The 17,169-nt window shown below is 42.7% G+C and overlaps 1 protein-coding gene across 1 annotated transcript in view; it reads right to left on the minus strand.

Moving 5' to 3' along the window:
• Positions 1-17,169, minus strand: part of LOC136879363 (putative fatty acyl-CoA reductase CG5065) — a 99,410-nt gene that overhangs the window by 62,297 nt on the left and 19,944 nt on the right. Inside the window, exon 4 of the mRNA XM_068229093.1 lies at positions 4,438-4,547. Coding sequence (XP_068085194.1) covers positions 4,438-4,547 — 110 coding nt within the window. The remainder of the gene's footprint in view (positions 1-4,437; positions 4,548-17,169) is intronic.

Below are 17,169 nucleotides of genomic sequence, written 5' to 3' on the forward strand. Positions count from 1 at the left end.
CGGCCAACATTCCGATGGTAAAATTTTTCATCCAACACTACTCGAACCAGCTGACTACGGTGTCAGACCGTTTAGACTTCAACGCATTAACGATCATGGTCACCAGGCGGTCTAAAGAGTGATATTAGAGGTATGTACTGTAAATGTATCAATCAGAACTTAAGTGATTGTATTTGTAGGTACCTTGTGTTTGTTTTATGGGATGATTATTTTCATTCGTGGGATACTGATGGAAGATATGAGGGAAAAAAAATGTTGTAATGTGTGTGTTAAGGCCGGTCTCCACTGATTAACATTTAACACCAACATGTTAAGTTTAACATGTTACAATTGACATGTATGTGATTGTGTCTTCCAATTGACTTTGCATGTTAACTCGGAATGTTGAGGTTAACACTTTTAACATGTTGGCGTGTTTTCCGCTCCAAGTGGAAAAGTCAAGTCAATTCGTTGTTCGTGAGATGTTGGCACAGCTTCGGAAACTTCCTTTCCGTTTCCATGTCAACAGATAGCCAAACAATGCAAACGACGTGCTTCTCGTAAAGTAGGATTATAGTTACAACACTCCGCAACACTCATTCTCTTTGTTATAAGCTACAAATACAGTACTGGTACCGATACGCGCACGTGTGTCGTTCTCTCTGCACTATACTAAAATTTATAGTCAGAAATGGAGTGAAGCAAGATTACTTTGGACTTAATTAATGATATAATAGAAAGGCCTTGTTTATGGAATGTCTCATCAAAAGAATGCAGGGATAAAGCGAAGAAAGCCGACATTTTCCAGGAACTCTAAATTATCTAAAATTGTTCCCGCGAGTGCATCGAAGAAAAACCCTAGCGTCCCTCCGCTCCCAGTACAGTCGAGTATTGCAAAAAAAAAAAAAATCAGAAAAGTCGGGGGCGGGAGCGGACAAAATTTATACTTCAAAGTGGTTTGCTTTTGAAGCAATGAGCACGATGAGGGGAGGAAATGTGTCTAATGGAACTGCATTTCTAAATCGTAACAAGAAGCAACAATGGCAATAACAAAGGCCAAATCCTCTTCATCTGTGTCCATTGTCCTTGTTTGCAAATACCTGACACCACCTAAATGTGTTACGGTACCACAAATTGGTATGATGAACTACCCATATACAGTATAAACAAAGAAATTCAAGTTTAACATGTTTATTAAGTGTGGACACAATGTTAAATGAAACAGTATTCACCATTTAACATGTTGATGGTGTCACCAGTTAACATTTAACACTTTTAATGTGTTGTTGTTAAACGTTAATAAGTGGAGACCGGCCTTAACAGGGGAGAATTTGTAAATTAATGTGAGTATTCATTGGTATGAAATTGGTATTTATGTTAATAGTAGTATTTTCTTGTGGTATGCTACCTAGATTTAATTTCATGAGTTAATAGGTGTCAGGTAACATTAGGAAGCAAATTTGGATTCTTGTCAGCACATAAAAAGGATCAATCATGCTATAAAATTTGATTATTCGTTTATTCATTTTTGCTATTATATTACAGTGGTGCCCAGTCATCATCATCATCATCATCATTATCAATCACCACTGATCTGCATTTAGGGCAGTCCCTCAGGTGGGAGATTCCCTATCTGCTGTTCACCTAGTCTTTTCTTAATAACTGAAAAGAATTTGGAAATTTATCAAACAGCTCGCTTGATAAATTATCCCAATCCCTAATTCCTCTTCCTACAACCCAATTTTTCCTTTTTAATTCTATTCCTTCTTTAAAAACATCACCAAACTTATTCATCTACTAATGTCATTCCACGCTACCTCTCCTCTGACAGCTCGGAACATACCGCGGGTGCCGGGCTGAGTGGCTCAGACGGTTAAGGCGCTGGCCTTCTAACCCCAACTTGGCAGGTTCGATCCTGGCTCAGTCCAGTGGTATTTGAAGGTGCTCAAATACGACAGCCTCGTGTCGGTAGATTTACTGGCACGTAAAAGAACTCCTGCGGGACTAAATTCCGGCACCTCGGCGTCTCCGAAGACCGTAAAAGTAGTTAGTGGGACGTAAAGCAAATAGCATTATTATTTTATTATGGAACATACCGCTTAATCGAGCAGTTCGTCTCCTTTCTCCCAAGTCTTCCCAGTCCAAAATTTGCAACGTTTTTGTAACGCTACTCTCTTGTCAGAAATCGCGCAGAACAAATCGAGCTGCTTTTCTCTGGATTTTTTCCACTTCATCATCATCATCATCATCATCATCTGTTTACCCTCCAGGTTCGGTTTGTCCCTCGGACTTAGCGAGGGATCACACCTCTACCGCCTCATGGGCAGTGTCCTGGAGTTTCAGACTCTTGGTCGGGGGATACAACTGGGGAGTATGACCAGTACCTCGCCCAGGCGGCCTCACCTGCTATGCTGAACAGGGGCCTTGTGGAGGGATGGGAAGATTGGAAGGGATAGGCAAGGAAGAGGGAAGGAAGCGGCCGTGGCCTTAAGTTAGGTACCATCCCGGCATTCGCCTGGAGGAGAAGTGGGAAACCACGGAAAACCACTTCCAGGATGGCTGAGGTGGGAATCGAACCCACCTCTACTCAGTTGACCTCCCGAGGCTGAGTGGACCCCGTTCCAGCCCTCGTACCACTTTTCAAATTTCGTGGCAGAGCCGGGAATCGAACCCGGGCCTCCGGGGGTGGCAGCTAATCACGCTAACCACTACACCACAGAGGCGGACTAATAATAATGCTATTTGCTTTACGTCCCACTAACTACTTTTACGGTCTTCGGAGACGCCGAGGTGCCGGAATTTAGTCCCGCAGGAGTTCTTTTACGTGCCAGTAAATCTACCGACACGAGGCTGTCGTATTTGAGCACCTTCAAATACCACTGGACTGAGCCAGGATCGAACCTGCCAAGTTGGGGTTAGAAGGCCAGCGCCTTAACCGTCTGAGCCACTCAGCCCGGCTTTCCACTTCATAGTTAATAAATTTTATTTTATTTCGTACTGAAAAGCAATATAATATATTATATTTTTTCCACTTCTCAAATTAACCCCTTGGCTTACTTAACCGCCGAATCGACGAGGCAATGCAGTGCCCTGTTTTATCGCCGAAACAGTGAAATAATTGATTATTAATTTAACAGATGGCATTAAAATGCTTCTTTATATTACAAGGAAGTATCGTATCCCTGTACTTACATTATCTTTCGGTGAATAACCGCTGCATTTGAAGATAGCTGAATAGCTGTTGTCGCGATTATTCAGTCAGTAAAGATGAGCGCGCACGAAGCTATAGCTGGTGAGGGTCCCATAAACTTGAACCATACCAGAGACTTAATAGACCTCTCCTTTACATTCTTACTACAACCCCGAAAAACATCAAAACTATGTGAAGATATCTGTAACCTTTCTTTACAATTCTGTTTATGTGATTATCGCAGAAAAGATCTTTCCTTGTACTAACACCTTGGCACTTACAGCAATCTCCATTATGAACTTTCATTCCAATTTCAGTTTTAGGTTTTTATTTTCTCTAGTAAGTTTATTTTATAGTAAGGGGGAAAGGGGAAAGGGGATAATTTGTGTGTGCACCCCAGCAAATTTTATATAAATAGTTCTTAGTCATGTAGTAGTAAAGTTGCACTCTAGAAAATAAGATCAGCGGGCGCCCTCTCTCCGTTATGCTGTCAAACACGACTGTAACGTTCATTATGACCAAGAAATAAGCGTGATTCATTAATGAAGACAACATTATGTCATTTTTTTCTGTCCAGCGTGACCCTTCCCAAACCAGGTCACAGGAGAGCTTTGGAAATTGATTTTTTTGTGTAGTCAGTGGCACACTTGCTGCAAGGACATGGAATCGTAAGCCAGCCGCTCGCAAATTATTATAATTTGTATATTGCATTATGTGCAGTTCATTGCACAGTAGATTGAATATCGTCTGCTGTTGATCGGAGGGATCTGTCTGGGATATCCAAATGATGCAGCAATCGTCCTGCACTGTTTTCAGTCAAGTTGTTCATTGCAGTTGTACGTGTAGTATCATAGGTGTATTTCAGCCAACAAGTGTAGTTATAACCCACACAGATTACCCACTCTCATGCAGGCCCTCACATCCAGTGACGATTAATTGTAGCTATCCTGCTCCTACTCATCGGCGGGAAATGTTTCACAAGCAAACACTTCACACAACTGCACCTCACAGACTAAGCTCTACCAGGATTCGTAAACAGGAGGTGTTTTGTCCACAACCAATCAGACGTGGAGGGCATTTGTTCCCCAATTGTGTCCACTTGGACATTATTGTTCTGTACTTAACATCTCTTCGGCATACAGTTTATGTACTTGGGACGGTCTAATAAGCTGAAAGCCTATATCAAGCAGAATGTTGGGGGGGGGGGGGGGGGCGACAATCCAATATTCAAACCCTAGTACAGTTTTGACATATTCCCAAGTACTTACCAATTGAAGGACGAACGATTATTGCTGGAATGTGGTCCTTGTAATTGTTGACCACAGCCTCGGCCAGTGCTTTGCTGAAGACGTATGAGTTGGGCTTCCTCCCGATCAACCTGTATAAAAAGGCAAAAAAGAGCAATGTTTATAACATTTTACATCGGACAGTGAGAGCATTTGAACTAGGAACAAGGCCATGCATTGTTTATCTTATCAGCAAGAGCAGCAGACTTTTGCCATGTGTTGAGAGATTTAAATTTAACCAGCAGTGATGCAAACATACAACTGTATCTTGAACTAATGTAAGAATGTGATTTTTACCAAATTCAAGAATTTAGTAGAAATCTGCACAGGGCAATCGGAAATTCCTACTTGTTTTGAAGATGCCTAAGGGAACTTTTAGAGAATTTTTCAACACCTCCGGTGGATGGGGGCAGTAAAATACATCCATAGTGTCCTCCGTCTATCATAACACCGAGCTCGATAGATGCAGTCGCGTAAGTGCGGCCAGTATCCAGTATTCGGGAGATAGTGGGTTCGAACCCCACTGTCGACAGCCTTGAATATGGTTTTCCGTGGTTTCCCATTTTCACACCAGGCAAATGCTGAGGCTGTACGTTAATTAAGGCCACGGCCACTTCCTTCCTACTCCTAGCCCCTTCCTGTCCCATCGTCGCCATAAGACCTATCTGAGTCGGTGCGACGTAAAGCAACTTGTAAAAAAATTGTCTATCATAACAGGCAACTAGGATGGGACCTAAGGGACTCTCTACTTGGGAGTGTAGGTTGCTGACCACAGGGCCTCTAGCTGAGCCAGGAATTGCTTCTACTTATTTGTACTAGGTTCCTCTTTTTCAGATTTCCTATCTGACCTTCCTTGGACAACTACAGTTTTCTTTTGACCTGATGGTACTAGGTTTACGAGCTTAAGTAGCTAGTCTCTGTTATGAATGGTGTGAAAATGTTGCTCATGGGGTCAATTGATGCACGCAGTTTAGGGGGCTTGGCAGACTGATACGCAATAGCAATCCTGGCTTGGTGAGGAAAACAACATGAAACTACCTCACTTCGCATATCCCTTGTATTGCTGTTCAGTGATGCCTACGCAATCTACGACAGCTGATGATGGAACTGTTGAGGACCCAACCAAGTTTTGGGCTAAGTACTGAACAAACAAACATAAACACTATGGGCGCGTGGTGAGATGGCCGGGTGAGCACTCAGGTAGGGAGGGAGGAGCTCCCGCCAGTACAATATTAATCAGTACTAACAGCATTGATCCACTTACCTTCTAGCGCAAATAAAAGTTTTCAGTTGTATATTTTATCACCCGACGATCAAAGTCGTCTATTTCTGCTTTTAAGGACTCGGGTCGTGGCCGTTTCTTGCCCGACCTGAACAAGATACCACATTCATCACTATTACTAGGTTCATTTTTTAAACACCGTATAGTTCGCTCCGAAATATTACAGTACTTCGCAGCCCTAAGTGTAGAGTTAGTTATAGGCACAGAGAGACGTTTATTCTGACATTCATCATCATATAATTGTATGATTCCTTTAGTTCAGTATTTTGCCTCATTGTGATTTGGTTTACTCCTCAGTCTCTTTGCCGCCATATTACGGGTATATTAGACCTAGTCCGCTATGGCTTATAATAACAAGTAGAAACTATAAATGATATAAAAAGCACCAAAAATGACGGCCTAAGTAGTATAATTGGATGGTTCTGCGGCCGCCGCCGTCGCCGCCCGCCTCCTCCTCCTCCGCCGCCGCCGCCGCCCGCGGGAAATTTGAATTTTGGCGGGAAATTTGAATTTTGGCGCGAGATTTGAATTTGTAAACAAAGCCACGTGCTTTTTGACAGCTGTCATCGACAACAACGCATCGCTAACCTCACTGCTGCCATCTTGACGGGCCTAAACCTCACTAGTGCCAACTTAACCTAACTAGCGTGAGGTAAACAAAGCCACGTGTTTTTTGACAGCCACGTGCTTTTTGACAGACAACAACGCATCGCTAACCTCAGTACTGCCATCTTGACGGGCCTAAACCTCAGTAGTGCCAACTTAACCTAACTAGCATGAGGTAAACAAAGCCACGTGTTTTTTGACAGCCACGTGCTTTTTGACAGATTTGTAAACAAAGCCACGTGCTTTTTGACAGACAACAACGCATCGCTAACCTCAGTACTACCATCTTGACGGGCCTAAACCTCTGTAGTGCTAACTTAACCTAACTAGCGCGAGGTAAACAAAGCCTCGTGTTTTTTGACAGCCACGTGCTTTTTTGACAGCTGTCATCCACCATCTTTAAACCACAAAGCACTGTGCTGCCCTCTATATCGCAGTAGCTGCAAAATTCGTCACCTGTCATCGGCAGTGCTGCCATCTTAACGGGTCTAAACCTTAGTGCTACCAACTTAACCTAACTAGCGCGAGGTAAACAAAGCCACGTGTTTTTGACAGCTGTCATCCGCCATCTTTAATCTATAGAGCACAGTGCTGCCCTCTTTAGCTACTTACCTTTGAAATGTGGTGGCGGATAATTTGAAAAATGCTTTTTGACAGCAGCCATCTTGCATCGCAAACCTCAGTGCTGCCCTCTTTAGCTAGATACCTGTGGTGGCAGACAATTCCACGTGACAGCAGCCATCTTTAATCAAGAGAGCACCGTGCTGCCCTCTATGTGGTGGGGGCAAATTGAAAAATTCCACGTGCTCTTGTTTGGAAACAAACTCACGTGCTCTTTTTCTGACAGCTACCATCCGCCATCTTTAATCTATAGAGCACAGTGCTGCCCTCTTTAGTTTGAAATGTGGTGGCGGCAAATTCCACGTGCTCTTGTTTGGAAACAAAGCCACGTGCAGCTGTCATCCGCCATCTTTAATCAACAGAGCACCGTGCTGCTATCATGCGGGCAATTTCATCACCTGTCATCCGCCATCTTTAATCCACAGAACACCGTACTGCCCTCTTTACGGCTACTACCTTAAGCACGTAGTAGCGGGCAATTTGAAAAGTTCTGCTAGCTATCATCCACCATCTTTAATCAAGAGAGCACCGTGCTGCCATCTTTAGCTAGATACCTTTGAAATGTGGTGGCGGCAAATCCCGCGTGCTCTTGTTTGGAAACAAACTCACATGCTTTTTTGACAGCTACCATCCGCCATCTTTAATCAACAGAGCATAGTGCTGCCCTTTTTAGTTTGAAATGTGGTGGTGGCAAATTCTACGTGCTCTTGTTTGGTAAACATAACCACGTGCTTTTTTGACAGCTGTCATCCACCATCTTTAATCCAGAGAGCACCGTGCTGCCCTCTTTATCGTAGTAGATCTAAATTCGTCACCTGTCATCCGCAGTGCTGCCATCTTTAGCTAGATACCTTTGAAATGTGGTGGTGGATAATTTAAAAAGAGAAATTCTACAGCGGCCCTCTCTCGACGCTAATTGCATAAGATGGCGGCTATACATGACTCCTTAAGGGTGCTTACGCAAGATGGCTGCTATACACAGGTTCTTATGAGACTCCCTTGGGATGCTTGCTCAAGATGGTAGTTATACATGGCTCCTTATGAGATGCCCTAGGGATGCTTGCTCAAGATAGCGACTGCTCTTATGGGACGGCTTAAGTGTCCTTGCACAAGATGGCTTGAGACGCCCTAAGGATGCTTGCGCAAGATGGCGGACACAAGACGGCGGCTATACACGTCTCCTTATGAGACGCCTTAAGGGTGCTTGCGCAAGATGGCTGCTGTTCTTAGCTTAGAGGCTAACGTGTCGTGCTAGTTCGATTCATTAAATTTGGGGCTTAAATGCATAATGTTAAATATCTCGAAAACGGTGCATCGTAGAGCAAAACGGACAAAATTTTTCTACCCAATACCTCGGTTCGCAGTATGGGGAACAAGTAAAACATAGTCTAATGATGAGATCAACGGTTCGGTTCCTACTTAGGCCCTTTGGCATTCGCTCTGTTTTAGCTTGTATTGAAGCAAGTATTCGTAACATGATCAGGTTTAGCTATGGTAGAGAGTATAACGTGCCGTGCAGGTTCGATTCATTAAATTTGGGGCTTAAATGCAAAATGTTAAATATCTCGAAAACGGTGCATCGTAGAGCAAAACCTGATACCTAGGTTTGCAGTATCAGGAACAAGAAAAAAACATAGTCTATCGACGGTTCGATCCCTACTTAGGCCCTTTGGCATTGGCAGCTATCTAATTCTACAAGATGGGGGCTATACATAGCTTCTTATGAGGCAGCTTAAGAGCGCTTGCACAAGATGGCTGCTGCTCTTATGAGACGCCCTAGGGGTGCTTGCGCAAAGTAGCAGCGACAAGACGGTGACTATACACAGCTCCTTATGATACGGTCTAGAGGTGCTCACACAAGATGGTGGCTGCTCTGATGAAGAAAGCTAGCTTTGCATCGTGCAGGTATCTTTACTTCACTAAACCTCATACCTTTGAAATGTAATTTGAAAAATTCTACGTGCTTTTTCATAAGCTGTTAAGGCCTCCTCTTATGTCAAGGCATAAACCTGCATCGGGATAGCTAGAGTAAGCACGTGCTGCAGTGATGACGTCATTATGCATGTTTAGACTTGCAAATCACTAAAGAAACATAACAAGACTAGAATCGAACACTGCACTCTATGCTGTTAACTTTATCATGTGATCGGAACATTGATTGAAGTGTTTAGAACACTAAATAAGTAGAACAGAACACTGTACTCAATACAACATGTCAGGGGATACCTTTGTTCTAAGAAGATTAGATTACCGCACATTCCTTGTAGGGCTAATAGGCTAAAGGGCTAATGGGCAAAAGGGCTAATGGGCTAAAGGGCTAAAGGGCTAATGGGCTAAAGGGCTAAAGGACTAGGGTGCCTCTCCTCTCTTTATCCGGGCTTGAGACCGGCTCTACAACTAGAGGCGGAGTTAACACCCTAAGGAAGGGAGAATGTTGGGAAATAATCTATACGAATATAGCTACTCGATCGACTATATACTACAGATGGATGACTTAGGTGAGGGTAAGCGCTTACTTAATAATACCAACACGACGTAATTCATGCTCTATTTCAAAAATATCTTCTTTGTACTGTGTGTAACCAGCATCATGATAGGCTCTTAGCAGTTGTAAACGTTTTACCAGTACGTTGGGGTCTTTAGAGTAGCTTATATCTACATAGGGTAACAGAGGCTTGTTGTGAACTTTGAGTCTATATGCAGACAGTTGATGTGCAGGGACTTGTTTTGATATAATACGTGCTTCAGCAGTAGCGTTTCTAGGTACAAACATAACTTGTTTCGATAGCGATGAAGCGTTGAAATTTCCTTCTTCTTTACCTTGCATCTCTTCTTGAGATGTTTGCACTTCGACAGAACGTGTAGTAGGCTTAGGAAATGAAGTAAAATCATCAAGCTGTAATGGCAATGAATTTTCTTCTTCTTCTACTTTCCCTTTACTACTGTTTTGATCAACATCATTATCCTTATTATCATAATCATGATCTTGCCTCTCTTTATCTTGAAGTTTGTGCTCAGTAACAAAACTTGCAGCAGGCCTAGACAACAAGGGAGAATTAAAAATCTCTCGCAGAGGTGTACGTTTTAAACATAAATCAGTGTTCGCTGGAATATGGTCGAGCTCTTTGTATTTTGTTCCCGATGAAGCTACATTACACGCGGCTTCATGACGTTGAGCGTTGTATGCGTTCTTGAACTCTCTTCTACAATGTTTGCATTGAAAAATCGTCCTGCATGATATCTCATGACGTCTCCTGTGATAGCTTCGGGAAAATGCTTTTCCACACTCTTCGCAAATATACCTAGAAATAGGTTTTTCCATGACGGACTTTTATCTTCTGCTAACAGATTCTTCTTTAAATCTACTCGACATTTGTTACTCTCAACTTCGATGATGCGAACAGCTTAGCGATTAACAGTAAACTAACACAAAAGCGTATAACCAAGGTAGCAACAGTAAGGTTTAAGCCCATCAAGATGGCAAGAGTGAGGTTAGCGACGTTCTGCTGTTGGATTTTAAATTCCGCGCTATAACATGCATAAGGTGGCAGCCTTGAGGTTTACTGCCGTAAAGATGGCAGCAGTGAGGTTAGCGACGCTCTATTGTCCTTCAAAGTGAGGTTAGGGTCCGTCAAGAAGACAGCTGTCAAAAAAGCACGTGGCTATGTTTACCAAACAAGAGCACGTGGTCATGACGTCACGGTCACGTAATCAATCCTTTGCTCTACGTCGTTAAGAGCAGCATTAGGATTAGCTATGTTTAAAAATCTTAGGAACAGAGCAGCAGTATGAATAGCCATGTTTTAAAGCGTGTAGACATCACCTATCGATTTTACATGCATCGACTCTCGTACTAAACATCTTCCGCTAGATCGTGCTGCTATCTTAGCATAACCTATACGCATGACCTTAAAGAATAATGAATAGTCATGTTTCAAAGCGTGTACGCATCAACTATCGATTTTGCATGTATCGAATCTCGTACTGAACTTCTTCAGGTAGATTGTGCTGGTATCTTAGCATAACTTATACACATGAACTTAAAGTACAAAGAATAGCCATGTTTCAAAGCGTGTACATATTACTTATCGATTTTGCAAGCATCGACTCTCGTACTAAACTTCTTCCTCTAGATTGTGCTGCTATCTTAGCATAACCTATGTGCATGAACTTAAAGTACAAAGAATAACCATGTTTCAAAGCGTGTACAGATCACCCTGAACTTCTTCCGCCAGATTGTGCTGCTATCTTACCATAACCTATACCCATGAACTTAAAGTACAAAGAATAGCCATGTTTCAAAGCGTGTACATATTACTTATCGATTTTGCAAGCATCGACTCTCGTACTAAACTTCTTCCTCTAGATTGTGCTGCTATCTTATCATAACCTATGTGCATGAACTTAAAGTACAAAGAATAACCATGTTTCAAAGCGTGTACATATCACCCTGAACTTCTTCCGCTAGATTGTACTCCTATCTTAGCATAGCCTATACGCACGAACTTAAAGCACAAAAAATAACGATGTTTAACAGCGTGTACACATCACCTATTGATTTGCATGCATCGACTATTTTTACCGCCAGAGTGTACAACGATCGCATATGTGTATTGCTAACGTATGTGTATAAAGTTAAAGCACAAAGAATAGCTATACTCCAAAGCGTGTACACATCACCTATCGATTTTGCATGCAACAAAGAATAGCTATACTCCAAAGCGTGTACACATCACCTATCGATTTTGCATGCATCGACTATCGTACTAAACGTCTACCGCTAGAGTGTACAACGTTCGCAATTGTGCGCTGCTACCTATGTGCGTGAACTTAAAGCACAAAGAATAGCGTGTACACAACACCTGTCAATTTTGCACGCATTAACTCTTGTACTAAACTTCTTCCACAACAGCGTGCGATCATCGCTTGTGTGTGCTGCAATCTTAACTTAACCTATGTGCACGAAGTTAAAGCACAAAGAATACCCAAGTTCAAAGCGTGTACACATCACCTATCGATTTTGCATGCATCATCCTTCTTACTAAACTTTTTTCCACTAGAGCGTGCAACAACCTTATAAGTATGCTGCTAACTTAGTATAACTTATACGAATGAACTTAAAGCATAAAGAATACTGATGTATAAAAATCTTGTGAACATAGCAGCAGCAGTAAGAATAGCAATGTTTTAAAAGCGTGTACGCATTGCCTATCGATTATACATGCATCAGCTAGAGTACAAAACTTCTCCCGCTAGAGTTTGCTGCTATCTTAGCATAACCTATGTGCACGGATTTAAAGCACGAAGAATAGTTAAGTTTCAAAGTGTGCACACAACATCTTTCGATTTTGCATGCATCAACTATATTAACACATCCCGCTAGAATGTACAACGTTCACATGTGTTTGCGCTGCTACTTTAGCATGACCTAAGCGAACGAACTTAAAGCATAAAGAATAGCGATGTTTGAAAATCTTGCGAACATAGTAGTAGTAAGAATAGCAAGGTTTACAAGCGTGTACATATCACCTTTTGATAATGCATACATCAACTATCGTACTAAACAACCTCTACGCGAGCGTGCGACCATCGCTTGCACTTGTGCTGCTATCTTAACATAACCTATGTGCACGAACTTACAGCATAAAAAATAGTTATGTGTAAGTGAACATAGCAGAGTGTTAACTACGTAGGTGTAGACATTGAACTTTGCATGCTGAAGCAGCATACTACGTGACCGTGACGTCACGACCACGTGCTCTTGTTTGGTAAACATAGCCACGTGCTTTTTTGACAGCTGTCTTCTTGACGGACCCTAACCTCACTTTGAAGGACAATAGAGCGTCGCTAACCTCACTGCTGCCATCTTTACGGCAGTAAACCTCAAGGCTGCCACCTTATGCATGTTATAGCGCGGAATTTAAAATCCAACAGCAGAACGTCGCTAACCTCACTCTTGCCATCTTGATGGGCTTAAACCTTACTGTTGCTACCTTGGTTATACGCTTTTGTGTTAGTTTACTGTTAATCGCTAAGCTGTTCGCATCATCGAAGTTGAGAGTAACAAATGTCGAGTAGATTTAAAGAAGAATCTGTTAGCAGAAGATAAAAGTCCGTCATGGAAAAACCTATTTCTAGGTATATTTGCGAAGAGTGTGGAAAAGCATTTTCCCGAAGCTATCACAGGAGACGTCATGAGATATCATGCAGGACGATTTTTCAATGCAAACATTGTAGAAGAGAGTTCAAGAACGCATACAACGCTCAACGTCATGAAGCCGCGTGTAATGTAGCTTCATCGGGAACAAAATACAAAGAGCTCGACCATATTCCAGCGAACACTGATTTATGTTTAAAACGTACACCTCTGCGAGAGATTTTTAATTCTCCCTTGTTGTCTAGGCCTGCTGCAAGTTTTGTTACTGAGCACAAACTTCAAGATAAAGAGAGGCAAGATCATGATTATGATAATAAGGATAATGATGTTGATCAAAACAGTAGTAAAGGGAAAGTAGAAGAAGAAGAAAATTCATTGCCATTACAGCTTGATGATTTTACTTCATTTCCTAAGCCTACTACACGTTCTGTCGAAGTGCAAACATCTCAAGAAGAGATGCAAGGTAAAGAAGAAGGAAATTTCAACGCTTCATCGCTATCGAAACAAGTTATGTTTGTACCTAGAAACGCTACTGCTGAAGCACGTATTATATCAAAACAAGTCCCTGCACATCAACTGTCTGCATATAGACTCAAAGTTCACAACAAGCCTCTGTTACCCTATGTAGATATAAGCTACTCTAAAGACCCCAACGTACTGGTAAAACGTTTACAACTGCTAAGAGCCTATCATGATGCTGGTTACACACAGTACAAAGAAGATATTTTTGAAATAGAGCATGAATTACGTCGTGTTGGTATTATTAAGTAAGCGCTTACCCTCACCTAAGTCATCCATCTGTAGTATATAGTCGATCGAGTAGCTATATTCGTATAGATTATTTCCCAACATTCTCCCTTCCTTAGGGTGTTAACTCCGCCTCTAGTTGTAGAGCCGGTCTCAAGCCCGGATAAAGAGAGGAGAGGCACCCTAGTCCTTTAGCCCTTTAGCCCATTAGCCCTTTAGCCCTTTAGCCCATTAGCCCTTTTGCCCATTAGCCCTTTAGCCTATTAGCCCTACAAGGAATGTGCGGTAATCTAATCTTCTTAGAACAAAGGTATCCCCTGACATGTTGTATTGAGTACAGTGTTCTGTTCTACTTATTTAGTGTTCTAAACACTTCAATCAATGTTCCGATCACATGATAAAGTTAACAGCATAGAGTGCAGTGTTCGATTCTAGTCTTGTTATGTTTCTTTAGTGATTTGCAAGTCTAAACATGCATAATGACGTCATCACTGCAGCACGTGCTTACTCTAGCTATCCCGATGCAGGTTTATGCCTTGACATAAGAGGAGGCCTTAACAGCTTATGAAAAAGCACGTAGAATTTTTCAAATTACATTTCAAAGGTATGAGGTTTAGTGAAGTAAAGATACCTGCACGATGCAAAGCTAGCTTTCTTCATCAGAGCAGCCACCATCTTGTGTGAGCACCTCTAGACCGTATCATAAGGAGCTGTGTATAGTCACCGTCTTGTCGCTGCTACTTTGCGCAAGCACCCCTAGGGCGTCTCATAAGAGCAGCAGCCATCTTGTGCAAGCGCTCTTAAGCTGCCTCATAAGAAGCTATGTATAGCCCACATCTTGTAGAATTAGATAGCTGCCAATGCCAAAGGGCCTAAGTAGGGATCGAACCGTCGATCTCATCATTAGACTATGTTTTTTTCTTGTTCCTGATACTGCAAACCTAGGTATCAGGTTTTGCTCTACGATGCACCGTTTTCGAGATATTTAACATTTTGCATTTAAGCCCCAAATTTAATGAATCGAACCTGCACGGCACGTTATACTCTCTACCATAGCTAAACCTGATCATGTTACGAATACTTGCTTCAATACAAGCTAAAACAGAGCGAATGCCAAAGGGCCTAAGTAGGAACCGAACCGTTGATCTCATCATTAGACTATGTTTTACTTGTTCCCCATACTGCGAACCGAGGTATTGGGTAGAAAAATTTTGTCCGTTTTGCTCTACGATGCACCGTTTTCGAGATATTTAATATTATGCATTTAAGCCCCAAATTTAATGAATCGAACTAGCACGACACGTTAGCCTCTAAGCTAAGAACAGCAGCCATCTTGCGCAAGCACCCTTAAGGCGTCTCATAAGGAGACGTGTATAGCCGCCATCTTGTGTCCGCCATCTTGAGCAAGCATCCCTAGGGCATCTCATAAGGAGCCATGTATAACTACCATCTTGAGCAAGCATCCCAAGGGAGTCTCATAAGAACCTGTGTATAGCAGCCATCTTGCGTAAGCACCCTTAAGGAGTCATGTATAGCCGCCATCTTATGCAATTAGCGTCGAGAGAGGGCCGCTGTAGAATTTCTCTTTTTAAATTATCCACCACCACATTTCAAAGGTATCTAGCTAAAGATGGCAGCACTGCGGATGACAGGTGACGAATTTAGATCTACTACGATAAAGAGGGCAGCACGGTGCTCTCTGGATTAAAGATGGTGGATGACAGCTGTCAAAAAAGCACGTGGTTATGTTTACCAAACAAGAGCACGTAGAATTTGCCACCACCACATTTCAAACTAAAGAGGGCAGCACTATGCTCTGTTGATTAAAGATGGCGGATGGTAGCTGTCAAAAAAGCATGTGAGTTTGTTTCCAAACAAGAGCACGCGGGATTTGCCGCCACCACATTTCAAAGGTATCTAGCTAAAGATGGCAGCACGGTGCTCTCTTGATTAAAGATGGTGGATGATAGCTAGCAGAACTTTTCAAATTGCCCGCTACTACGTGCTTAAGGTAGTAGCCATAAAGAGGGCAGGACGGTGTTCTGTGGATTAAAGATGGCGGATGACAGGTGATGAAATTGCCCGCATGATAGCAGCACGGTGCTCTGTTGATTAAAGATGGCGGATGACAGCTGCACGTGGCTTTGTTTCCAAACAAGAGCACGTGGAATTTGCCGCCACCACATTTCAAACTAAAGAGGGCAGCACTGTGCTCTATAGATTAAAGATGGCGGATGGTAGCTGTCAGAAAAAAAGCACGTGAGTTTGTTTCCAAACAAGAGCACGTGGAATTTTTCAATTTGCCGCCACCACATAGAGGGCAGCACGGTGCTCTCTTGATTAAAGATGGCTGCTGTCACGTGGAATTGTCTGCCACCACAGGTATCTAGCTAAAGAGGGCAGCACTGAGGTTTGCGATGCAAGATGGCTGCTGTCAAAAAGCATTTTTCAAATTATCCGCCACCACATTTCAAAGGTAAGTAGCTAAAGAGGGCAGCACTGTGCTCTATAGATTAAAGATGGCGGATGACAGCTGTCAAAAAACACGTGGCTTTGTTTACCTCGCGCTAGTTAGGTTAAGTTGGTAGCACTAAGGTTTAGACCCGTTAAGATGGCAGCACTGCCGATGACAGGTGACGAATTTTGCAGCTACTGCGATATAGAGGGCAGCACAGTGCTTTGTGGTTTAAAGATGGTGGATGACAGCTGTCAATAAAGCACGTGGCTGTCAAAAAAACACGTGGCTTTGTTTACCTCGCGCTAGTTAGGTTAAGTTGGCACTACAGAGGTTTAGGCCCGTCAAGATGGTAGTACTGAGGTTAGCGATGCGTTGTTGTCTGTCAAAAAGCACGTGGCTTTGTTTACAAATCTGTCAAAAAGCGCGTGGCTGTCAAAAAACACGTGGCTTTGTTTACCTCATGCTAGTTAGGTTAAGTTGGCACTACTGAGGTTTAGGCCCGTCAAGATGGCAGTACTGAGGTTAGCGATGCGTTGTTGTCTGTCAAAAAGCACGTGGCTGTCAAAAAACACGTGGCTTTGTTTACCTCACGCTAGTTAGGTTAAGTTGGCACTAGTGAGGTTTAGGCCCGTCAAGATGGCAGCAGTGAGGTTAGCGATGCGTTGTTGTCGATGACAGCTGTCAAAAAGCACGTGGCTTTGTTTACAAATTCAAATCTCGCGCCAAAATTCAAATTTCCCGCCAAAATTCAAATTTCCCGCAGGCGGCGGCGGAGGAGGAGGAGGCGGGCGGCGGCGGCGGCGGCGGCCGCAGAACCATCCAATTATACTACTGGCCTATTAC

Source organism: Anabrus simplex, chromosome 8, assembly GCF_040414725.1.
Source record: "Anabrus simplex isolate iqAnaSimp1 chromosome 8, ASM4041472v1, whole genome shotgun sequence".
In the NCBI taxonomy this organism is placed as follows: Eukaryota; Metazoa; Arthropoda; class Insecta; order Orthoptera; family Tettigoniidae; genus Anabrus; species Anabrus simplex.